The sequence below is a fragment of the Aethalodelphis obliquidens genome, unplaced genomic scaffold (assembly GCF_003676395.1).
Source record: "Aethalodelphis obliquidens isolate GAN/ISIS:26980383/991018 unplaced genomic scaffold, ASM367639v1 scaffold40, whole genome shotgun sequence".
In the NCBI taxonomy this organism is placed as follows: domain Eukaryota; kingdom Metazoa; phylum Chordata; class Mammalia; order Artiodactyla; family Delphinidae; genus Aethalodelphis; species Aethalodelphis obliquidens.
The window spans coordinates 7,049,005-7,076,256 of NW_020837984.1; the positions used below are offsets into that span (position 1 = coordinate 7,049,005).

General features: G+C 34.8%; 1 protein-coding gene across 7 annotated transcripts in view; it reads right to left on the reverse strand.

The window, feature by feature from the left end:
* Positions 1–27,252, reverse strand: part of USP34 (ubiquitin specific peptidase 34) — a 231,649-nt gene that overhangs the window by 129,988 nt on the left and 74,409 nt on the right. For 6 of the 7 annotated variants that reach the window (XM_027131781.1, XM_027131778.1, XM_027131782.1 and 3 more), the window contains 7 exons: positions 25,108–25,189; positions 24,928–25,020; positions 3,277–3,402; positions 2,971–3,100; positions 2,270–2,305; positions 1,766–1,896; positions 862–1,472 (listed from right to left, as the gene is read on the reverse strand). In XM_027131781.1, the coding sequence (XP_026987582.1) occupies positions 862–1,472; positions 1,766–1,896; positions 2,270–2,305; positions 2,971–3,100; positions 3,277–3,402; positions 24,928–25,020; positions 25,108–25,189 (1,209 nt within the window). The remainder of the gene's footprint in view (positions 1–861; positions 1,473–1,765; positions 1,897–2,269; positions 2,306–2,970; positions 3,101–3,276; positions 3,403–24,927; positions 25,021–25,107; positions 25,190–27,252) is intronic. The other variant, XM_027131780.1, reaches the window with a different exon arrangement.

Sequence of the window (27,252 nt, forward strand, 5' to 3'; positions counted from 1 at the left end):
ACAATAAGCCCATGAGATAGGTACTATTGTTTCTATTTTATAGATGAGAAAATGATAGTAAGAACAACTGAGTACCTTGCCCAATACTGTAACACTAGTAAATGACAGAATCACTTACTATTAAACACCATAGGTATATTTCACAGATAATCAAAAAGCTTTATGCTGAGGCTTTATCCTTACTAATATCCTAAAATTAGAATGTGCATAAAATTTCCCTTTTCGTGATCACACTTTAATGGAAGTTTCCACAAGCAATTTACTATCTACTATTAGGCAATTATTACAAGGAGTTGAAGATCTAGATCTGTGTTGTCCAATACAACAGCCACTAGCCACCTGTGGTCACTGCACATGTAAAAAATGGCTGGTCTAAATGAAGATGTTAGGAGTATTAAATATACACAGATTATTGAAGACCTAGTACAAAAAAATTTTTATTAAAAATTTTACACGGATTACATGTGGATATATGATATTTTGGATACTACTGCTTTAAATAAAATTTATAATTAAAATTAATCTTCTCTGTTTCATCTTGCTTTTTAAAATGTGCCCATTAGAAAATTAAAAATTGGGACTTTCCTTGGCGATCCAGTGGTTAAGACTCCATGTCTCCACTGCAGTGGGGCATGGGTTTGATCCCAGGTTGGGGAACTAAGATCCCACAAACTGCAGGGCGTGGCCAAAAATAAATTAATTATGAAAATTTAAAATTACATACTTATGGCATGCATTTTTAGCTTACATTATATTCCTATTGGACAGCACTGATCTAGAATATATCACAATTGAATAAATATAGGCTATAATTAACTCCCTAAAGGAAATGTAAGCTGTTTTATTTTTAGGTAGACTTACCCATCGTGGTGGTGATGATGGTGGTGGTGGTGGTGGTGATGCTGTGGACCAATAAACTGCCGACAATTAAATAATTCATTCCCAATAGTCTCCCCAAGAAAGTCCCCAGTGCGTGTAATACAAGATTCCTGAGATGCTTGTGCTATATGAGCAGCATTCATTTCCCCTGAAATATCATGTTCTGGGTCTTCAGAGTGTGAACAGGCATCTAGCATTCGTATTCGATTATCTACTGATGGCACTGACTCAGTGTTAAAAACCAGGTCCTTTCCTGTTCCATTGCTTGTCCCACTTCTTTCTGATGGACCTTGGGAATCCCCTAAGCAAATGCCTGCTTGACTTTCTAATTTCCTGTTCCGATGATCTGTACCACAACTGCTTTTAGAAGGATTATGACCATGATCGTCATCTTCATCTTCTTCTTTAAGGGCTTCAATATCTGCAATGTCTTCTGACTGTACCTCACTGCCAGGGCTCCCTGCTGACTGGCTTGCATGGCTAGAATTCACCTCATTGCTAGATCCATCACTATGTCCACTACTGCTACCAGGACCACTGCTTCCATCTTCACCACTGTTGGCAGTTTCATCAGAACTTCCCTGCATGGATTCCTATATTTAGAAACAAAGAGACTTAAATAAATATTTAAACTAGTAAGAAAAAAGTAAATGACATTAACACACTGTACTTTTTTAAAAGGCTGCCACAGTCCTGACAAATTTCATTGAACAATACAAAATGGAATTAAAAACTCAAAGAAAAGTAAAGAACCTCAATGATACTTAAAAGATAGGAAAGGCCTCAACTGGCATCATGTTTATATTCCCAGTTCGAAGAATAAACATGGCACAAACCCAAAAATCAAAAAATCTCTTTAAAGCGGGAGGAAAAAGTATTTTCATACCTCTGTATCTGAAAGTCGCTGCTGCACATGTTTGGTTCTATTAATAAGTTGCTCATCCATTTCAATGTCACTGCCTCCACTTTGATGGGTATCGCTGTTATCACTGCTTTGAGGACTGGCTGCAGGTGACCCTATATTAAAATGATGGGGATTTTTTCACTTCTAACTTGTATTAACATGGATCTATCAGAATGTCATAATCCTTTGATTCTTTGATATACCAAAGCTTCACGCTAAGTAGCCAAAAATATAATCTGGAAATATGTTAACATTTGCCAATTATTTCTAAAGAAGATATACATGATTTCAATTAAAAGTCAGGATACTAATGATTTCAGCAAAAAGGGTAAGTAAGGTAGACAGGTAGTCAGGATTTACATCTCCTATGCAAAATGAACTTTATGAATGTGATACAAATATATTATATAAAATTAATTAAATCTAGATGATCATCAAAATAAAACTACAAGTCATCTTGCCATACATTTCTAAGACTCAACTTACAAGGTGATGGTGCAGCTCTTCTGAGCTCTTCGTCCTCTGAAGGAAAAGGAAAAAACAGGATGGAAATAATCTAAGTGACTGAATTTCTTTGGGGCACATATCAGTTGTTTTTATTACATAATCAACAAGGTATAGGTAGGGAAACCTGCAATAATGTAAGTCCCCACCACGTGTCGTAGTACTTGTGGGTGCCTGCACAGGAAAGCCTAAGAAAAGGGTAGTATATGATGTCAGGAAACAAAAAGAGGGGTAAAGCTGATAAGCTTGTAGGAAACCCTAGAAAGTTATACATGTAAAAGCACATATAAAATACCTGGAAAGACAGAAAACTTTGAAGTAGAAAACACAGAAAGAGAAATGTATTATTATGTTCTATTCTCAAAATTATTTCTAAAAGAAATCATGTTGACTGGTTTCTAACCAAAAGCTCTAAAGCTTTTATGACATAGTTTTGTTTTTTTCTTAAAAGAACACTAATGAAAGAAGATCCAGTAACTACTGAAACGTTATTGCTGTTAATTGAACAGTAAACCAAAAACATGACCTAACCCCAATTTATTAACGTTTTAAGAAAACCAACACCTCCCTTTCCAACTTATTTCAAAATTGAGATTAAACTGAAACTAATTTGCAGAAACTATTTCAAATTTGAGTTATAAACTATGAACAACTTACTTCAAATTACATTATACTTTACTAACCTTTCTTATTTCCAATGGGAAGATTGGTGTTTAGTAAAGATGCAAAAGAACTCTGTTTAGATAGCTGGGCCTTAGCTGCTAGTGCATTATTCCACAATGCTTTAATTAACATCGATGCCAAGTACAGTGTCTTTAAAAAAAAAAAAAAGGAGAGGTTGAAATTAGCGGTTTTAGGAAATACTGTAACAAATTTAATATCCTTTTGCCTAACTGAAATGCCAACAGTAATAAACTACAAGTTAAATCATCTGGATCACAAATAAATTTTCACTTTACAAAAAAAAAAATTAGTTTTGAATGAATTACCTGTTCAGTATGAACACTTGGTTCAAGAGCTGAGACCAGATTAAGAAGATGTCTAAGTGGTACTGGATCCAAATTCTTGATGAGTGAAGGAAATAAGTCATGTATATACCGACTACAGTGTTTCAGCTAGAAAATAAAAGTAGAGACAACAGTCAAAAATAATCACACTATATAAATAACCTGACACCAAAAAAGTTATATAAGCTTAAAAGTGAAGAAGCTGGCTAGTACACTGATGTTTTTAAATATATTAGTAAAATGTTAATTACCAAATGTCATAAATCGCAGTACATAAAATTGTGAAAATAAAATTCCACGTATGCAGAACTTCACTTTATCCAAGCAAACCACAAGCATAATTTTTTAACCTCAAGAAGGAAGCCTGCAATAAATAGTCTCTGGAATCCAAGTATAAAAAGGATTCCAATTTAATTTAGGAACATATCACTAATATAAAAACAAGTTAAACTGTTAATTAAAATGTAGGCAATAAAAAATAAAATAAATTACAATTAGACGAGAAAACCAAATAAATATTATTTTTTAAGTGTACAGTGGACCCTTGAACAACATAGGTTTGAATTGTGTGCATCCACTTATACAAGGTTTTGGGTTTTTTTCCCACTAAATACATACTACAGTACTATAATGATCCACAGATATGGAACTGTGGATACGGAAGGCTAACTGTAAAGTTACACATGGATTTTCGACTGTGCAGAGAGCTGGCATCCCTAATCCCCATGTTGATCAAGGATTGACTGTATTATATTTCTCACATTAAGTGGTTATAAAGTATTTATATAACATGGTCATTAATTGAAATACAGTACAAAATAGAAACCCCTTTATAATCAAGGTCTTCATAATATAAACTAGGAAAGTCTCCTTTGTTATACTAAACAGAATTATGTAAATATGAGGGAAAATATAATATTTACAAAGATATGACTAGTAAATATTACAATGTCATGTAAAATAAGCATCTTTTACAGCTACAAAGGTGCTAACTGCTAAATCAAGATACAGCAACAAATCTGACTTGGTCAGAAATACCCAATTTCAGGACTCCAAAGGTAAAATGTATCCTACTTATCTACAATACATAAAAAGTCTATAAGAAAATGTATTCTAAAACACTGACTTTTATATTTTTCAGGTATAAATCATATAAACTCTCTTCTACTAAATCATCTTATCAGGGTAAATATATACAACCTAATTTTAAAACAGAAGGTAAAATAAAATAACACTGGAAGAATTCCTCTACGTTGAGGTAACTTCTAATAAACTACTCTATCTACTTCAATGCTACTATTAAATTCAACAGTGTTCTTTACACAACTGCAGTACTTTAAGACCAAAAACATCATTTGATTTTGAGAAGTGAATCATCAATTATAAGTCTGCCGATTTTACAGATCTCACCTAAGAATATTTTAATATAGTATTAATTAACATTATAATTGGACTGTACTAACAGTTTATACTTGCTTTTTGTCAAAAAGTAACTATCAGATTTACACTTTTCCTAATGAAAATGTGATTAAAACATACTGTGTGATAAATTCCTGATTTGTACCAGCGTAAATATTAATAAAATGGGATTTTCATAATAGACATAATTTTGGTTATTTTTAAGTAACAAGACCCATAAGAGATAATTATGTAATCCTGTAACTGAGGCAAAAGACACATAAGGCTCTTTTCAAGATGCACTTTATGAAGACACATCCAAAAGTCAGAAAAAAAATATTAAGATTGACAGCTTTCGTTCCTGGTAAAAATGGTAGTGTGGAGTTGGTTCACAGACGCTTCTTAACTAGTTATTGAAAAGAAAAGAGAAGAAAAGAATGTCAGGGAAGATGGCAGAGCAGGAAGTACCAGGAATCCAGCTCTGTACCTAGAAAGCAACTGTACTACTAGCAGAAACTGTCTGATGTAACTACTCTGAAACTCTGGAATAGCCAATTTGAACTCTTGTGCTCCCAAAGGAAAGCTTGGCTGGTAAACTGTTGTTAATGTTGGCCAATTTCAGCCTTCAGTGTGATAGCAGCTACCCATTTCCTACTCCTTGACCCTATGGCAGACAGCTGTGGGGACAGCAATATGTGACTCTGGTACAGTTTGTTGGAGCCATGGGTGGGCAATAATGATCTTGTCCAAATAATAATGTCCAAATAACAAACTTCTGTGTTCTGAATTCGGATTACTACATCTGATGGGTGAGGTATGGGCACAGAGGTTAGCTGCCATTGTTTCAACCCAAATCAGCGAGATTGACTACTGGGGGAATTAAAGGAGCCACACCAGGGTTTTTTTTAGACATTCAATAACAACCAAATATGTAGAACAATTTAGAAAGGTACTGTACATTCCCAGGGAAAGACACAGCTCAGAAAAATACCTGAAAAGACCATGAGCTTTCACATTAGATCATTTTTAGGCTAGGGATCAATTAAAAAAGAACAAACTCTGAGAAAAGAAGAGAATCTCTTTTCCAAAGTTACCATACTATAAAATTCAATGTTTTCAACCAAAAAAAGAAGAAAACCAACACAAAGTATAAAAAGAAACAGGAAAATATGGCCCATCCAAATAAATAAAATAAATCAACACAAATGTACCCGTCATTTGTAGAATGCGCACCCATAGGAATTACTAGACAAAGACCTTAAAACACCTTCCCTTAAAGATGTTAAAAGAGCTCAAGGAAAAGGATGAAGACTGGAAAACAATGCATGAACAAAATGAGAATATCATTAAAAAGACAGAAATTATAAAAAGGAGCCAAAAAGAAATGCTGAAAAGTAAAATAACTGAAATAAAAAATACACTAGAGGGGCTCAAAAGCAGATCTGAGCAAGCAGAAGAATAAGCAAACTTGAAAACAGGACAACTGAAGAAAATAGGACAACTGAAATTACTGAATCTAAGGAACAGAAAGAAAAAAGAATGAAGAAAAGTGAAGAGAGTCTAAGGGACCTGTGGGACACCACTCAGTCTACCAATACACTCATTGTAGCAATCCCAGAGGAAAAGAAAGGTACACAAAGTATATTTAAAGAAATAATGGCCAAAAGCTTCTCAACTTGAGGAAAGACGTAAGTCTACAAATCCAAAAAGTTCAACACACTCCCAGTAGGATAAACTCAGAGAGTTATACCAAGAGATATTATAATCGAACTGTTAAAAGCCAAAGACAATAAACTAATCGTGAAAGCAGGAAGAGATAAGCAATTCACATAAAACAGATACCCTATAAGACTATCAGCCAATTTCTAATTACAAACCTTGGAAGCCAGAGGAAGAAGTATGATATATCAAAGGGTGAGAGAAAAAACTTTCAACTGAAAATTCTACAATTGGCAAAATCTGTCCTTAAATAATGAGAAATTAATACATTTCCAGATAAACAAAACTAGACCTACAACTAGACCTGCCCTGCAAGAAATGCAACAGGAAGTCCTTCAGAATAAAATGAAAGGAAGCTAGACAACAGTGAAGAAATAAACATCTCTGTAAAGGTAAATATACAGACAATTAAAAGCTAGTATTATTATAGTTTTCATTTCTAACTCCATTTTTTAATTCCTACATGATTTAAAGAACAAAAACAAGAAAAATTATTATTATTCTACACAACTGGGCACAAATTATATAAAACTGCCATCTGTGATATTAATAACAAAATAAGGGGGATGGAGCTGTACAGAAACAAAGTTTTCGTATGGTATTTAAATTGGCATAAATTCAAATTAGATTGTAAAAACTTCAATATGTCAAATGTAATTACCACTTTATACACAAAATATCTATAAAATACACACAAAAGGAAATGAGAACGTAATCAAAATATTTCACTATAAAAAAATCAACTAAAAAAAGAAGGCAGTAATGGAGGAAAATAATGGACAAAAATACTATAAAGACCTATAAAAAACAAACAGAAAAATGGCAGAATTAAACTCCTCTTTGAGTAATTATTTTAAATATAAATGGTTTGGGGAGAGAGATAAATTAGGAGTTTGGGGATTGAAATATACACAATACTATATATAAAAAGTAGATAATTAAAAAGGACCTACTGTATCGCACAGGGAACTATACTCAATATCTTATAATAACCTATAATGGAAGAGAATTTTAAAATATATATATTTTTATATATGTATAACTGAATCACTTTGCTGTATACTTTGCTGAAACTAACACAACACTGTAAGTCAACTATATTTCAATAAAAATGTTTTTAAAATAAATAAATAATTTAAACACTCCATTCAAAAGACAAAGAACAGCAGAATGGATTAAAAAACGTGATACAAATATACAATGTCCTCAAGAGATTCATTTTACATCCAAAGACACAAACTGGAGAGGATGGAAAAAGATATTCCATGTAGATAATGAGCAAAAGAAAGCTGGGCTGACCATACTAAAATCAAGTAGTTTTAATTTTTTAAAAGTTACTAGAAAAAGAAGAATTATCACATACTCCAACAACCCCACTCCTGGGTATATATCCAAGAGTTAAAAGTGGGATTTCAAAGAGATATTTGCACACCCATGTTCACTACAGCATTTCTTACAACAGCTAAGACATGAAAGCTGCACAAATGCCCATCAACAAATCAATGTATAAATACAATGTGGCACATACATACAACAGAATATAATTCAGCCAAAAAGGGAAGGAAATCCTGTCACATGCCACAGCATGGGTGAACATGGTGAACATGGGTGAACTTTGAGGACATTATGCTGAGTGAAATAAGCCAGTCACAAAAGGACAAATACTACAGGATTCCACTAATATGAAATATATAGACAGAATGATGGAAGCAGAGTCAAATGATGGATACCAGGAGATGTGAGGAAAGAGAATTGGGGAGTTGTTGTTCAATGGGTGCAGGCTTTCAGTTTTGGAAGATGAAAAAGTTCTAGAGATCTGTTACATAACAATATGAATATAATTAACACCATCAGAATTTTTTAATGGTTCAGAGGGTAAATTTCATGGGTTTTTTTTTCCCTACCACAGTTAAAGATTTAAAAAAAAAAAAAGGTTAACAGAGACAAAAGGTAACATCATTCATTAATAAAAGGTTCAATATAGCAAGAATATATAATAAACACTGAAGAAAAAATTGACAGAAATTAAGGGAGAAATAGAAAGTTCTACAATAATAGTTGTAGATGTCAATAACCCACTTCAATAATGGATAAAACAACTAGACAGAAGAAAAGAAAGGAAAGAGAAAACTCGTAGAGCACAATAAACCAACTACACCTAACAGACATATAGAGAGAACACTCCACAAAACAACAGCAGAAAACATTCTTTTCTAAAGAATGTATTCTTTTCTAAAATACAGTTTTCCAGGACAGACCATATGTTAGGCCACAAAACACGTCTCAAGAGATTTAAAAAGATACGTGTTTTCTCTGGCCACAAAATGATGAAGTTAAGAAATCAATACTAGAAGGAAAACTAGAAATTTTACAAATACATGGAAATTAAATAATACATTCTTAAACAACCAATAGGTCAAAGAAAAAAATGACAAGGGAAATCAGAAAATATTTAGCAACAAATGACTTGAAAAACAACAAAACAAAATACATGGGATGCAAAAAAGCACTGCACAGAAATTTATTAAATGTAAATGTAAATTTAAAAAGATCTAATTATCAACAACCTAATTTTATCATTTAAGGAACCAGAAAAATAATAAACTAAACCCAAAGCTAAAAGAAGGGAAATAATAAAGATGAGAACACAGATAAATAAAATACAGATTAGGAAAACAATTTTAAAAAATTAACAAAACCAATAGTTCGTTCTTCTAAAGATTCACAAAATAACAAACATTTTGCTAGACTAAAAAATATTTTTAGAAGAGGAGAGAGAAGATGTAAATAGCTAAAATCAGAAATGAAAGTGGGATATTACTACCAAACTTAGAGGTTAAAAAAAAATTATAAGAAAATACCATGAACAACTGTATGCCAAAAAAAATTCCTCACAAATTACCTAAATTGACTCAAGAAGAAAAGGAAAATGTCAATAGAGCTTTAACAAGAGACGGAGTCAGTAATCAACCTCCCAACAAAGTACTAAAATACATGGTCTTAACTAGTGAACTCTACCAAACATTTATAGAAAAATTATCACCAATCCTTCTCAAACCCTCCCCCCAAACTGAAGAGAATGAAATACTTCCTAACTCATTCTATGAGACTAGCACTGACCTGATACCAAAGCCTTCATTAAGAATAGAAAATCACAGAGCAATATCTCTTTCAATGATACTAAAGTTCTCCAAAAAATATTAGCAAATCAAATACAACTGCATATTAGCAAATCAAATACAACTGCATACTAAAAGAATTTTCACTGTGACCAAGTGAGATTTACTACAGGAATACAAGGGTAGTTCAATAAGAAAAACACTTACTGTAATACATCCTATTAATAGAAAGGAAAAAAGCCATATAATCTTCTCAACTGATGCAGAAAAGGCATCTGACAAAAATCCAACACCTTTTCATGATAAAAACTCTCAGAACTTTAAGAATAAAGAAAACGTCCACAGCCAACGTCACACTCAGTACCCAATGACTGAAAAAATTTCCCCTAGGATCAGGAACAAGACAATGATGCTCGCATTCATCACTGCCGTTCAACACCATATAGAAATTCTAGCCAGAGATATCAGACCACAAAAATAAATAGCAAATCAACTGGAAAGGAAGATGTAAAACTATTCATAAATGACATGATTTTATACATATAGAAAGCTAATAGAGCTAATAAGCAAATTCACGAAGTTATACAGTACAAGCTCAACAAGCAAAATTCAGCTGTTTCGATATACCAGCAGTGAAATACCTGACAAGAAATTTAAGATAGCAATTCCATTTACAATAGCATACAAAGAATAAATACTCAGAAATGAAACAAAGTAGGTGAAAGACCTGTACAGTGAAAACTACCAAACACACCTCAAAGAAATTAATGATTTAAATAAATGGAAAGACATCCTATGTTCATGAATAGGAAGACTTAACATTGTTAATACTACCTAAAGCAATCTACGGATTCATCACAATTCCTATCAAAATTCTAAGAGCCTTTTGGCAGAAATGGAAAATCCAGTGCTCAAATTCATATGGAATTGGAAGGAGTTCTGAAAAGCCAAAAACAATCTTCAAAAAAAGACTTTGAAACACAACAAAAATAGAGTAATTAAAACAGTGTGGCAATGGCGTAAAGACAAACATAGAACAATGGAGTACAATAGAGAACCCAGAAATGTAACCTCACATAAATGGTCAAATGATTTTTCAACAGTGCCAAGACCATTCAACGGAGAAAGGACAGGCTTTACAAAAAAAAAAAAAAAAAAAACGGTGCTCAGAAAACTGGATACTCACATGCAAAAGAGTTAATATAGACCTTTACCTTATCCCCCACACAAAAATTAACTCAAAATGGATCAAAGAGCTAAACTCAGGACATATATAAAACTTTTTAAAGAAAACACTGGATAAAATCTTCACAACACTCGATTTGACAACGGTTTCACTTGTATGACACCAAAAACACAGGCAATAAAAGAAAAAATATATAATAAATCAGACTTCATCAAAATTAAGACTTTTTTTTTGAGCTGTGTCGGGTCGGGTCTTAGTTGCATCACATGGGATCTTTCGTTGCGGCGCGAGGTTTCTTCATTGCAGTGCTCAGGCTTCTCTCTAGTTGTGGCCTGCAGGTTTTTTCTTTCTCTAGTTATGATGTGCAGGCTCCAGGGCATGTGGGCTCTGCAGTTGTGGTGCATAGGCTCCAAAGTGCATGTGCTCTGTAGTTTGTGGCACTCAGGCTCTCTCATTGAAGCGTGCAAGCTCAATAGTTGTGGTGTGCAGGCTTGGCTGTCCTGCAGCATGTGGGATCTTAGTTCCCTGACAACAGATTGAACCCGCGTCCCCTGCATTGCAAGGCCGATTCTTTCCCACTGAACCACTAGGGAAGTCCCCAAATTAAGACTTTTTTGTGCATCTAAGGGTACTTTCAAGAAAGCAAAAGACAACTTACAGAGCTGGAGAAAATATTTGCAAATTACGTTATCTGATAAGAGATTAATATCCAGACTATATAAAGTACTCCAAAAACTTAACAGAAACTCTCAAACCACCCAATTCAAGAACAGGCAAAGGATAAACATTTCTGTGACTTCCCTGGGGACACAGTGGTTAAGAATCCGCCTGCCAATGCAGGGGACACTGGTTTGAGCCCCGTGCTGGGAAGATCCCACATGTCGCTGAGAAACTAAGCCCGTATGCCATAACTACTGAGACTGTGCTCTAGAGCGCACAAGTCACAACTACTGAGCCCACATGCCACAACTATTGAAGCCTGCATGCCTAGAGCCTGTGTTCTGCAACAAGAGAAGCCACTGCAATGAGAAGCCTGCGCATTGCAAGGAAGAGTAGTCCCTGCTCGCCACAACTAGAGAAAAGCCTGTGTGCAGCAACGAAAACCCAACGCAGCCAAAAATAAATTAATTTTTTTTTAAAAAAGGATAACCATTTCTCCGAAGAAGATGCACAAATGACCAATAAGCACATGAAAGGCTGCTCAACATCATTAGTCATTAAGATGCAAATAAATGCAAATTATAACCACAATTAGATACCACTTCATAACTACTAGGATGGCTAAATTTTTTTAAAAAGACAAAAGTGTTGACAAGGATGTGAAGTAATTAGAACCTGCCTGTATTGCTGCTGGGATGTAAAATACTGCAGTTGCTACAGGTTAAACCTAGATTTACCATATGACCCAAAAGTTCTACCCTGAGGTACATATACAGATGAACTGAAAGCAGAGACTCAAACATGTATTTGTACATCCATGTTCATAGAAGTAATTATCTACAATAAACATCCAAAAGGTGGAATTGACTCAAATGTCCACTGATGGATAAATGGATCTAAATGTGGTATATACATACAATGGAATATTATTTATCATAAAAAGAAAAATTTTATATATGCTATAACATGGATGAACCCTGAAAAAACTGTGTTTAGTAAAATAAGCCAGACACAGACAAATACTGTATGACTCCATCAAGTGAGGTACCTAGAATAGGCAAGTTCATACAGACACAATGTAGAATGGAGGAAACTAGAAGCCCCCTGGGAAGGAGGAATGGAGAGTTATTGTTCAACAGGTACAGAGTTTTTACTGGGGATGATATCAAAGTTTTGGATACAGACAAATGATGGTTAAAAAAACACTGTGAATGTATTTAATGCCACTGAACTATAAACTTACGAATGGTTAAAATGCTAAATTACTGGTTAATTATGTTGTATATATTTGTACCACAATAAAAAATTTTTAAATAAAGGAAAAAATATATGTTAAAGGCCATCAACCAAAAACTCAAAACAAGTTAAAAAGAAAAACCCTCATGGGATTTATGAACACCTGAACATGAGAGAAATATTCTACCAACAAAAAATGATAGGATATTATCTTTGTAAAATATTAAAAATAAAAGTTGTTTGTTCAGAAAACGACTACTCTTCATGTATACTACACAGTTCTGATGGAAACCAAAAGAGTGGCTCTAGTAATATGACATTCAATCAAACTCTTCAAGTACAAAGAAATCAGACATCTCAAGTGTGTAGAAACCCAGAACAAAATATCCATAAATTTCTCTTCAGAGACCGGGGGTGTAGATAATTGAGAGGACAGGACTGCCAGTTGACCTTTGAACTAAAACTGGGGAAGCAGCGGCTCCTCACTACCCTCCATCATTAGAATATATGTTCGGCCTGCCTGCCATTCCCAAAGTGGGAGCTACTCCCAGGACATAACCTTGAGAGAGAGTAAGGGGTTGAGACCATCTGGATAGTATTTATGCCTAAACCCAATTAAGGCCTCTCTTATAAACTTGTAAGATTTGACAGGTGAGTGCAGAGATCTACTCATCTTGCAGCCACTGAAGACAAGCCTCATAAGTTAAGTTCCCTTGCTTATTAAACCTGCCACCTACCAATCTGGAGTGATCTCTCTGCCCCTTTCTTCAGTTTCTCCCTGACCTCTGTATACAGGGCCAGTTTATAAACCAACAAGGGAAAACAAAAGTCTACTCTGTGAATTATACGAGAATAAACACAAATTAACCCTGGAATAAGGAAAAAGGAATGAGAAAAACAGAAATGAAGGAAAAGAATATGTGGTAAATCATATAGCTAAATACAAAATTAATATTAAACAACTGTGGAAATTATAATTTATAGTATAGAACTTAAAAGTTACATAATTTGATAAAATAAAAACAACATAATAAAAACTGCAAGTGGAAAATGAGGAGAGAAAAATGATGAGAATTTCCTCATCTTCCACAGAAGAAAATCAATCGTTACTGTATTTTAGAATGAAAAGAAACACACCCACAAAGAAAATGAGCATCAATAATAGGTATGAGGGACTTCCCTGGGGTACAATGGTTAAGACTCCGTGCTCCCAATGCAGGGGACACAGGTTCAATCCCCGGTCAAGGAACTAAGATCCGTATGCCGCAGAGTGCAGCCAAAAAAAAAAATTACTATTAATAATAATAGATATGAGATTTCAACAAATTTCTGAATGACTGAAATGAATGGGAATACATTTTTAAATGTACAGGTAGAGAAAGCTGTAGCTCAGAATAATTTGTCAGTGAGCTGCAGAGGAGATAGGTCTATCTTCCCACTGTAACTGGGAAAATTTCTGAACTCATCTGAGTACCAGATCTGATGGACAGCAGGAGTGAGACATGAACATGAAATCCTCTGTTTTCTCATTCCTTCCTCTGTTTCCCATTCCCAGGAGTCCATCTGAGAGCTGTAATGGAAAAATATTTCACAACACCCAAGAACATCTAGGCCACTTACCAGTCGTCTTCCTTAAGTATGGACAGCAAAGGCATATGAAAAGACCCAACAACATAAAAGAAAGAATACAGTACAGACAAGAGGTTTGAATATGTAATACAAGAAGGAATCATCATTCATATTAACAGCTCCTAAAAAAGCAGGAATGAATAGAATTCAAATCATAAGATGTAACATAGAGGCAGATACTGCAGTGGCCAGATTATAATTCAAGTACAATCATAACTTCACATGCTAACAGTATGCAATGTCTCATAAATCAGTAATCTAGGGCTTCCCTGGTGGCGCAGTGGTTGAGAGAGTCCGCCTGCCGATGCAGGGGACACAGGTTCGTGCCCCGGTCCGGGAAGATCCCACGTGCCGCAGAGCGGCTAGGCCCATGAGCCATGGCCGCTGAGCCTGCGCGCCCAGAGCCTGTGCTCCGCAACGGGAGGGGCCACAACAGTGAGAGGCCCGCGTACCGCGAAAACAAACAAACAAACAAAAAAAACAGTAATCTAAATGTGTGTACAAATATACATGCAGAAGCTAATAACCAAGAGAGTGTATATCAGCATTTCTAAAATTAGTCATCACATAAACCCTTTGAGAATCTGATGAAAATTATGAACTACTTCCCCTCAAAATATACATAATGCACATTTGAATCAGATGATATTTAAGTTCCTTCTAAATCCTAGGGAATTTTACTTCTGTCATTGAGACATGAAAATCTATTCCCAAAAAGCTATTAGCTGCATTTTAAGATAAGATTATTATCTCAGGAAGTTACATAAATTTATGTGTAAGTTCTTCAAATATGGAAAGCATTTAACAATAAATTCCAATACAGTGGAAAGATTCTGAAGTTCATTTATTTGATGTCCTATGACTAAAAGATTTTATGGTGAGAGGGTATGACGAGGGAGATGTAGAGAGGTAACTCAGTCAAACCAGAATAATAAGTAACTTTAAACGGCAGAGAAAGTCATTTAAATGTCTAAATGTTTACTGTTTACTTTATACACTAGTTTTTATATGTACTGAAAAATTAATAAATACATGTAAAATTTTCACAGTCTACATAAACATAGACAATAAAAGTCTCCATCTACTTCAGGTCACTTCCCCAAAAGCAAACCTGTGAAATTTTCTTGTCTGATTTTCCAAAATAGTTCCAGACAGTCACAAGTACAAAGAGTACATATACGTGTATGTACATCCCCTTTTTATAACTGTTTTAATACGCAGTGAAAGAATACACTGTGTACTTGCTGTCTTCTCTTAATAAAATAACTACTGTTTTAGATAAAATAATAAATATTTAATAGTGTTTAATAAAAATATTTCTTGGAGGTTGTTCCACATAAGCATAATACAGCAACTTCAGTCCTTCTCTTGGCCACAGAACATTCTATTAAACAGATTTCCCAAAACTTATTTAACTAGCCCTACAGTGACAGACACTCGTGATCTGCTAGTGTAGTTAATGTTGTATCAAACATCTTCATGTACATGTATCTAGAGGATAAATTACCAGAAAGAGAACTGATATACTGTTCTCCTAAAGCTATACCACACTCTGGTCAATACAGTGTATTGTTAAACATAATGAGAATTACCCAATATATAAAAATGCTATTATGTTAGCTGAACTTACATTTAATTATAATCAAAGATAAGCATTTTTCAAATATTCATAAACCACTTGTTTTTTCCCAATCAATTTCCCGTTTATCACCTTTGTCTTTTTTCTCCTTGGATTCCAATGTAAGAGTTGTGATACAAACAATGAAAAAACCAGCAGCCAATCCAATTATTACTGGGTGAAGTGTGTGTACCAAGTGAGCAAAGTGACCTCAAAAACTTACTCCAGAGGGAAGGGAAAAAAAACTCACGCAAGACTCTGTATGAAACCAACCAACCCTGGACACTTGGAAGCCAGTTACAGTTGGTGCTCAAATAAAAAGAACTCAAAACGTAAAAATTCCTGATAATTCTACATCTGTGGTATATTCAAAAGTAAAGCAGTAACAAAACAGAAACACCCAAATAAAATGACCTTTAAAATATACTTATTTAATCTTGTTAAACTAACTTTTATAGATATTTTAAGTTGTTTCAGACTGTATCACAGATTATGCCAGAATTTTTAAATCATTTCCTTATTAGGTTACTTGAAACTCTTGCTAGGGTAAAACACTAAAAGTTTTAATACACCGTATTATTAATTATAAATTTGATGAATTTCACCTTCAATAAACAGTGCTTCACTATTCTTAGTTATTTATTCTATATTACTTACCATATCACTGTTCTCATATTTTGCTTGCCTTGCTATGAACAAAATAAAATTTAAAAATCTACTAAAAAGAACATTTTCTGAAAGTTATGAAAGAGAACTTCCTAAGTATTTTAGGATTACTCTGAAATATGAACTGCTTCATTAATGTGTTAAAATGATAATGATGTATAAATAGACAATATTAAATATGAGAATTTTAAAAAACTATATTGAAAAATTACCACAACCAATATTAGGTGCTAAAAATTACCACAACCAATACAAGGCACACAATTATTAAAAATCAAAAATTTGAAAATGCTTAAGTATATAAAAAGTATATATGCAATGATCATTAAGTATAAGGAAGAAATAAAGTATAATGGACGAAAGCAAGTAATATAAGGGGAGAAATGGCTATTTTAATAGCAATAATAAATAAAATTAAAATCCTAAAAAAAAAAAAATCCTTAAGAATAAGCTTAACATGAAATAAAATCTATACACAAATAACTCTGAAATGCTGAATGAAACAAAATAAAACAAATGGCATATCGTGTTTTGGATAGGAAGACAACTTCACCTCTCAAAATAATCATTATAACAGTAAAAACAACAATATTTTTAAAGAAGAATCAATGCTAAAATTCACATGGAAAAATAAGAGACATAAAGATTCTTTTAAAAAAATATAAGGAGAAACAATCAGCCTTGCCAGATAATAAGAAATATTACATAGACACAAGGGGGAAAAAGAAAATACATTAGTATAAAACCAAGGACTAGCAAATGTCTTCTTGATGGCCCAGACAATAAATATTTTAAGATTACAGGTGATATGGTCTCTGTTACAAATATTGCACTCTGCCACTGCAGTGTGGAAGCAGCCACAGACAAAAATATGAAAAAGAATAGGCAAGGCTAAGTTGCAAGAAAACCATTTACAAAATCAAGTGGCCAGCCCACAGGTCATAAGTTTACCAATCTCTGATATATCGATCATGACTAGATGTACCAATAGGTCAGTCTACAAAGTCCAGAAATTGACCCAGTCAAGATAAAACTGGTATCTCAAATCAGTGAGGAGAAGAAGAATTACTGAACAAATGGAATGGGGACAACTATATAACCAAAAAATGGGGGGAAAATGTTGGATACGTACATGACCCTTTGAACCATGATAAATTCCTATTGGATCGAAGATTAAAATATAAAATTGAAACAAAATGTACAGAAAAGAACTAAAGAGGAATTTTCTTGTAATCTTGAAATGCATTTCAAACCATAACACAAAAGCCACAGGCCATGAAAAATTCAACCACAAGTGTGAAACCACAAACTTGAAACTCAACTGCAAAAACCACCTTAACTAAAACAGCAAGAAGACATCAAAGCAGAATGTAGGCATAACTCATAACACAAACAAAAGTCTGATTTCACTGATATATAAAGATCTCCTACAAAAAAGAAACTAAGTAAAGCAACTGATAAATGGCAAAGAATATAAACATCACCAGAAAAGGAAACAAAAAGGGTTGTTAAGCACAAGATTTTCAACCTGATTCATACAAAAGAAATCCGAATTTAAAACATCAATGAAAACACATTTCACCCATCAGTTTAGCAAATAAAAAGAAGTTTAAGAACATGATTTTAAAAAAGAAGAAAAAAAAAAGATCTAGCAGCCTATTCACTTCTCTGCAGGACTCTCCGCTTCAGCTGGCTCTGGTCCCCTTCCACAAGCTGTGTGGCTGACAGAGTCTTGGTGCTCCAGCCTGATGTCAGGTCTCAGCCTCTGAGATGGGAGAGACAAGTTCAGGACACTGGACCACCAGAGACCCCCCCAGCCCTATGTAATATCAATCAGCAAGAGCTCTCCCAGAGATCTCCATCTCAATGCTAAAACCCAGCTCCATCCAACGGCCAGCAAGCTCCAGTGCTTGATGCACCATGCCAAACAACTAGCAAGACAGGAACACAACCCCACCCATTAGCAGAGAGGCTGCCTAAAATCATACTAAGTTCACAGACAACCCAAAACACACCAACGGATGCGGTCCTGCCCACCAGAAAGACAAGATCCAGCCCACCACCAGAACACAGGCACCAGTCCCCTCCACCAGGAAGCCTACACAAGTCACTGAACCAACCTCACCCACTGGGGGCAGACACCAAAAACAACAGGAACTACGAACCTGCAGCCTCTGAAAAGGAGACCTCAAACACAGTAAGATAAGCAAAATGAGAAGACAGAGAAATATGCAGCAGATGAAGGAGCAAGGTAAAAACCCACCAGACCAAACATATGAAGAGGAAACAGGCAGTCTACCTGAAAAAGAATTCAGAGTAATGACAGTAAAGATGATCCAAAATCTCAGAAATACAATGGAGAAAATATAAGAAACGTTTAACAAGGAGCCAGAAGAACTAAAGAGCAAACAAACAATGAGGAACAACACAGTATATTAAATTAAAAATTCTCTAGAAGGAATCAATAGCAGAATAACTGAGGCAGAAGAACAGATAGTGACCTGGAAGATAAAACAGTGGAAATAACTACTGCAGAGCAGAATAAAAAAGAATGAGAAGAACTGAGGACAGTCTCAGAGACCTTTAGGACAACATTAAACGCACCAACATTCAAATTATAGGGGTGTCAGAAGAAGAAGAGGAAAAGAAAGGGTCTGAGAAAATATTTGAAGAGATTTTAGTTGAAAACTTCCCTAACCTAGGAAAGCAAATAGTCAATCAAGTCCAGGAAGGAGAGTCCCATACAGGATAAATCCAAGGAGAAACATGCCAAGATACATATTAATCAAACTATCAAAACTTAAATACAAAGTAAAAATATTAAAAGCAGCGAGGGAAAAGCAACAAATAACATACAAGGGAATCCCCATAAGGCTAACAGCTGATCTATCAACAGAAACTCTGCAAGCTAGAAGGGAGTGGCAGGACATATTTAAAGTGATGAAAGGGAAAAACCTACAACCAAGATTACTCTACCCAGCAAGGATATCATTCAGATTTGGTGGAGAAATTAAAACCTTTACAGACAAGTGAAAGTTAAGAGAACTCAGCACCACCAAACCAGCTTTACAACAGATGCTAAACTTCTCTAGGCAGGAAACGCAAGAGAAGGAAAAGACCTACAATAACAAACCCAAAACAATTAAGAAAAGGGGAATAGGAACATACATATTGATAATTACCTTAAATGTAAATAGATTAAATGCTTCAACCAAAAGACATAGACTGGCTGAATGGATACAAAAACAAGACCCATATATATGCTGTCTACAAGAGAGCCACTTCAGACCTAGGGACACATACAGACTGAAACTGAGGGGATGGAAAAAGATATTCCGTGCAAATGGAAATCACAAGAAAGTTGGAGCAGCAATTCTCATATCAGACAAAATTGACTTTAAAGATTATTACAAGAGACAAAGAAGGACACTACATAGTGATCAAGGGATCAATCCAAGAAGATATAACAATTGTAAATATTTATGCACCCAACATAGGAGCACCTCAATACATAAGGCAAATGCTAACAGCCATAAAACGGGAAATTGACAGTAACACAATCATAGTAGGGGATTTTAGCACCCCACTTTCACCAAACAGATCATCCAAAATGAAAATAAATAAGGAAACACAAGCTTTAAATGACACATTTAACAAGATGGACCTAATTGATATTAACAGGACATTCCATCCAAAAACAACAGAATGTACTTTCTTCTCAAGTGCTCATGGAACATTCTCCAGGATAGATCATATCTCTTTGGTCACAAATCAAGCCTTGGTAAATTTAAGAAAACTGAAATCATATCAAGTATCTTTTCCAACCACAAAGCTATGAGACTAGATATCAATTACAGGAAAAAACTATGAAAAATACAAACACATGGAGGCTAACCAATACACTACTAAATAACCAAGAGATCACTGAAGAAATCTAAGAGGAAATCAAAAAATACCTAGAAACAAATGACAGTGAAAGCAAGATGACCCAAAACTTATGGGATGCAGCAAAAGCAGTTCTAAGAGGGAAGTTTATAGCAATACAATCCTCAAGAAACAAGAAACAACTCAAATAAACAATCTAACCTTACACCTAATGCAATCAGAGAAAGAAGAACAAAAAAAAACCAAAGTTAGCAGAAGGAAAGAAATCAGAAATATCAGATCAGAAATAAATGAAAAAGAAATGAAGGAAACAATAACAAAGATGAATAAAACCAAAAGCTGGTTCTTTGAGAAGATAAACAAAATTGATAAACCATTAGCCAGAATCATCAAGAAAAAAAGGGAGAAGATTCAAATCAACAGAATTAGAAATGAAAAAGAAGTAACAACTGACACTGCAGAAATACAAAGGATCATGAGAGATTTCTACAAGCAACTATATGCCAATAAAATGGACAACCTGGAAGAAATGGACAAATTCTTAGAAATGAACCACCTTCTGAGACTGAACAAGGAAGAAATCGAAAATATTAAACAGACCAATCACAAGCACTGAAATTGAAACTGTGAATAAAAATCTTCCTACAACAAAAAGCCCTGGACCAGACAGCTTCACAGGTGAATTCTATCAAACGTTAAGAGAAGAGCTAACACCCTGATACCAAAACCAGACAAAGATGTCACAAAAAAAGAAAACTACAGGCCACTATCACTGATGAACATAGATGCAAAAATCCTCAACAAACTACTAGCAAACAGAGTCCAACAGCACATTAAAAGGATCATACACCATGATCAAAAGGTGTTTATCCCAGGAATTCAAGGATTCTTCAAAGTACGCAAATCAATCAATGTGATGCACCATATTAACAAATTGAAGGATAAAAACCATACGATAATCTCAACAGATGAAGAAAAAACTTTCAACAAAATTCACTCATTTATGATAAAAACTCTCCAGAGAGTAGGCATAGAGGGAACCTACCTCAACATAATAAAGGCCATATATTCCAAACCCACAGCCAACATCGTTCTCAATGGTGAAAAACTGAAACCATTTCCTCTAAGATCAGGAACAAGACAAAGTTGCCCACTCTCACCACTATTATTCAACATAGTTTTGGAAGTTTTAGCCATGGCAATCAGAGAAGAAATAAAAGGAATCCAAATTGGAAAAGAAGAAGTAAAACTCACTGTTTGCAGATGACATGATACTATACACAGAGAGTCCTAAAGATGTTCCCAGAAAACTACTAGAGCTAAGCAATGAATTTGGTAAAGTAGCAGAATACAGAATTAATGCGCAGCAATCTCTTGCATTCCTATACACTAATGATGAAAAATCTGAAAGAGAAATTAAGGAAACACTCCCATTTACCACTGCAACAAAAAGAATAAAATACCTTGGAATAAACCTACCTAAGGAGACAAAAGACCTGTATGCAGAAAACCATAAGACACTGATGAAAGAAATTAAAGATGATACAAACAGATGGAGAGATATACCATGTTCTTGGATTGGAAGAATCAACATTGTGAAAATGACTATACTACCCAAAGCAATCTACAGATTCAATGCAATCCCTATCATACTACCAATGGTATCTTTCACAGAACTACAATAAAAAATTTCGCAATTTGTATGGAAACACAAAAGACCTCCAATAGCCAAAGCAATCTTAAAAAAAACAGGGGCTTCCCTGGTGGCGCAGTGGTTGAGAGTCCGCCTGCCGATGCAGGGGACACGGGTTCGTGCCCAGGTCCGGGAAGATCCCACATGCCGCGGAGCAGCTGGGCCCATGAGTCATGGCCGCTGAGCCTGCGCGCCTGGAGCCTGTGCTCCGCAACGGGAGAGGCCACAACAGTGAGAGGCCTGCGTACCGCAAAAAAAAAAAAGAAAAAGAAAAACAGAGCTAGAGGAATCAGGCTCCCTGACTTCAGACTTAAGACTTTGTAGTTATACTACAAAGCTACAGTAATCAAGACAGTATGGTACTGGCACAAAAAGAGAAATAAAGATCAATGGAACAGGATAGAAAGCCCAGAGATAAACCCATGCACGTATGATAACATATGTGCATGTTATGTGCATGTTATGTTATGATAATCTCTCAAAGATAACCTTATCTTTGTTAAAGGAGGCAATAATATACAATGGAGAAAAGACAGCCTCTTCAGTAAGTGGTGGTGGGAAAACTGGGCAGCTACATGTAAAAGAATGAAATTAGAACACTCCCTAACACCATATACAAAATTAAACTCCAAATGGATTAAAGACCTTAATGTAAGGCCAGACACTATCAAACTCCTAGAGGAAAACATAGGCAGAATACTCTATGACATAAATCACAGCAAGATCCTTTTTGACCGACCTTCTAGAAAAAGGGAAATAAAAACAAAAATAAACAAATGGGACGTAATGAAACTTAAAAGCTTTTGCACAGCAAAGGAAAACATAAACAAGACTAAAGGACAACCCTCAAATGGGAGAAAATATTTGCAAACGAAGCAACTGACAAAGGATTAATCTCCAAAATATATAAACAGTTCATGCAGCTTAATATCAAAAAAACAAACAACCCAATCCAAAAATGGGCAGAAGACCTAAACAGACATTTCTCCAAAGAAGATATACAGATTGCCAACAAACACATGAAAGGATGCTCAACATCATTAATCATTAGAGAAATGCAAATCAAAACTACAATGAGGTTATCACCTCACACCGGTCAGAATGGCCACCATCAAAAAATCTACAAACAATAATGCTGGAGAGGGTGTGGAGAAAAGGGAACCCTCTTCCACTGTTGGTGGGAATGTAAATTGATATAGCCACTATGGAGAACAGTATAGCCGCTATGGAGAACAGTATGGCGATTCCTTAAAAAACTAAAAATAGAACTACCATATGACCCAGCAATCCCACTACTGGGCATATACCCTGAGAAAACCATAATTCAAAAAGAGTCATGTACCACAATGCTCACTGCAGCTCTATTTACAATAGCCAGGACATGGAAGCAACCTAAGTGTCCATCAACAGATGAATGGATAAAGATGTGGCACATATATACAATGGAATATTACACTCAGCCTTAAAAAGAAACAAAATTGAGTTATTTGTAGAGAGGTGGATGGACCTCGAGTGTCTCATACAGAGTGAAGTAAGAAGGAGAAAAACAAGTACCACATGCTAACACATATATATGGAATCTGTAAAAAAAGTTTCTCACGAACCTAGGGGCAGGACAGGAATAAAGACGCAGACATAGAGAATGGACTTGAGAACACGAGGAGGGGATAAGGATAAGCTGGGACGAAGTTAGACAGCACTGACATATATACACTACCAAATATAAAATAGCTAGTGGGAAGCAGCTGCATCGCACAGGGAGATCAGCTCGGTGCTTTGTGACCACCTAGAGGGATGGGATAGGGAGGGTGGGAGAGAGACACGAGAGGAAGGGGATATGGGGATATATATATACATATAGCTGATTCACTTTGTTATTCAGCATAAACTAACACAACGTTGTAAAGCAATTATACTCCAATAAAGATGTTAAAAAAAAATTATTGAGGAGAATAAGGTGAAAGTGGCACTATCACACCATTAGCTACCACAAGTAAACCACACTTACTTTAACCTGACAATACTACTTATAAGTAGGAATGTATCCTATGTAATAGTTTTGCATATGGATTAGCTGACTACTATAAGTTACTTATTGTAGCATTGTTTATAATAAAAAAGATTGGAAAAAATAGTGCCTATGAACAGGAACTGGTTAAATAAATTATGGTTCATGCATATAATGAAACACTATACAGTCCTAAAAAAGAAAAAATGTGTTTTATATATTGACATGGAATAATAATCTCCAGGACAAACTGTTAGTGAAAAAAAAGCCAAATCCGTTTAGTATGATACATCTGTGGAAAAGAGGACAGGGAAGAGAAATGTTTACAATTGGCAATTTATATAGAAAATCTATGATGCACCTGAGAGGTTAGGAACTGCATGCATGGGAGACATAGGCAGAAGGGGGGAAATGTATAGCATATCCTTTTATATCTACTTTTTGAAATTTGAACTATATGGATATGTGCCTATTCAAAAAATTAAATTAAAGAAGAAAATAGTATAATAGAAAAAAACATATGAATACAATGTTCAGGACAGAAGCATTGATTGTATAAATTAATAGGAAACTATCTTAATAAACCAAGAACCTCTAACAGACTGACTCTCATTTCCTTCGATTGTACCAGTAGTACAGTAAGATAAGACATGGACTCTGAAGCCAGATTTCTTAGATTTGATCCCCAACTTTTCCCATGGCATGGTTTCTTTAGCGACAAATGAGGATAATAATAGAACGTACCTTATAGGGGAGTAAAGAACTTAGAACGGAACAAATAATAAAGAAGCACTTATGTTAAGCTGTTGATATTACCTGTGCTGCAGCCCAAATGCAGTCAATATGCTGAGTACTCAGTCGCCCTTCTGCTGCCAAAAAATTCAAAATCACTTGGCACTGTTTGATAATCTGGAAAAGAAAAACTTATTACAGTTAATTTTTAAAAGCATTCTTCTCTCTTAATAGAGCAGATAAGTCACATATTAGTCCACAAACCTCAATATGTAAATTTGGTCCAAATATATGCTCTACCACATTGTTGCTTATAAGCCAGTCTGCAAGTTCTTTTGCAATGGACCTAAAGTCAAATAATAAAAATAGTTAATACATTTAAGAAAATATTAGTATCAATCTTTCCCATGTCTAAAAGCAGACTCAGGTGAAAATCTAAAACTGTTCACATACCAATTATAAAGAAGTGATTATATACAATTAACTGTTAATAGTACTATGAAGAATAACTGAAACAGAAATACAAGAAATGATAATACTACCTGAATTTATAAACAAGCAAAAAAAAATCTGAAAAGTTAGGATAACTAACACCAGGTACACAGGTGAGAATACCAAGGGTAACACCTAAAAACTGATGTATTTTCTTACTCAAAGACCTTGCCTTCCCATTTTTAATTTCCATAGTAGGCACTGAGGCATTCAGGGAAGGGTTCCCCGTATGTCCTCTATGGTAAGATAACATCAGAAAAGTAGGCTACCAAAAGGGTGGGGGAAGAAAAAAAGAAGAATCTCCAAGCCAAATGGCAAGTCTCCTTCCTGCCTGATATTAACGAAGGTTCTGCTAATGTGATCCCTAAAGTTATCAACTGACTGTTCAGAACACTTGGTTACACTTAGGAACAACTCATCTTTCATTTCAAAAAGTAAACTTTTTATTTTTGAACAGTTTTAGATTATCCTTCATTTTGTAAAAAGAGCTATCAATTCTTTTAGAGTAATAAATCACTGGCACAGAAAATTAAATTATTATGTTACCAATAAGGTAATGTAAGTTTATCAGTTAATTTGTCTTTTACAGCTTTGAGATATGTATGAAATATAGTAAACTAAACATATTTAAAGTATATAGAGTTCAATGAATTTAAACTTAAATATACATCTATGAATCCATCAGCACTGCCAAGATAACAAACACATCAACCCAAAAAGTTTCTTTAAAAAAAAAAAAAAAGTTTCTTTATGCCCCTTTTTAATCCCTCTTTTTCTCAGCTCCCACAACCCACTGCCCAGACAACCCATGATGTGCTTTCTGTTATTACATAGTTTTCATTTTCTAGAACTTCATATAAAAAAAGATACAGGATGTACTGTTTTATAAAATTTAGATTCTTTCACTCAGCATTAAGATTTATCCATTTTCTTTCATTTGTCATTAGCCCATTGGTTCATTCCAGGTTTGAGCAATTATGAATAAAGCTGCTATAATCACCCGTGTGCAGGTTTTTGTGTGGACATGTTTTCAACTCCTTTGGATAAATGCCAGGGAACATGACTGCTGGATCATATGGGAAGAGTACGCTGAGTTTTTTAAGAAACTATGAAACTGTCTTCCGAAGTGGCTGTACCTTCTTGCATTCCCACCAGCGGTGAATGAGAATTCCTGTTGCTCCACATCCTTGTCAGCATTTGGTGTTATCAGTGTTCTGGATTTTGACCATTCCAATAGGCATGTAATGCAATCTCATCGTTGTTTTGATTTGCATTTCCCTGATGAAAGAGGAGCATCTTTGCATGTGCTCATTTGCCATCTGTATGTCTTCTTTGGTGGAGTGTCTGCTAAAGTCAGTGTATTTTTTAATCAGATTGTTCATTTTCTTACTGTTAAATTTTTAAGAGTTCTGTGTATATTTTGGATAACAGTCCTTTAACAGATGTGTCTTTTACAAGTATTTTCCCCTGTCTACGGCTGTCTTCTCATTCTCCTGACATTGTCTTTCGCAGAGCAGAAGTTTTTATTTTTAAAGAAGTCCAGCTTACCAATTCATGGATCATGGTGTTGAACTCAAAAGGTTACCACCATACCCAAGGTCATCTAGATTTTTTCCTATGTTATCTTTGAGGAGCGTTATAGTTTTACATTCTATGTTTAGGTGTGTGGTCCATTTTGAATTAATTTTTGTGAAGGGTGTGAGATGTGTCTAGATTTTTTTTCCCATGTGGTTGTCCAATTGTTTCAGCACCATTTGTTGAAAACCCTATCTCTGCTGCTTTGTACTACTGTCTTTGCTCCTTTGTTAAATATCAGCTGACTATATTTATATGGGCCTATTTCTGAGCACTGTATTCTGTTCCATTGACCTATTTGTCTGTTCTTTCACCAATACTGCACTGTCTTGATCACTGTAA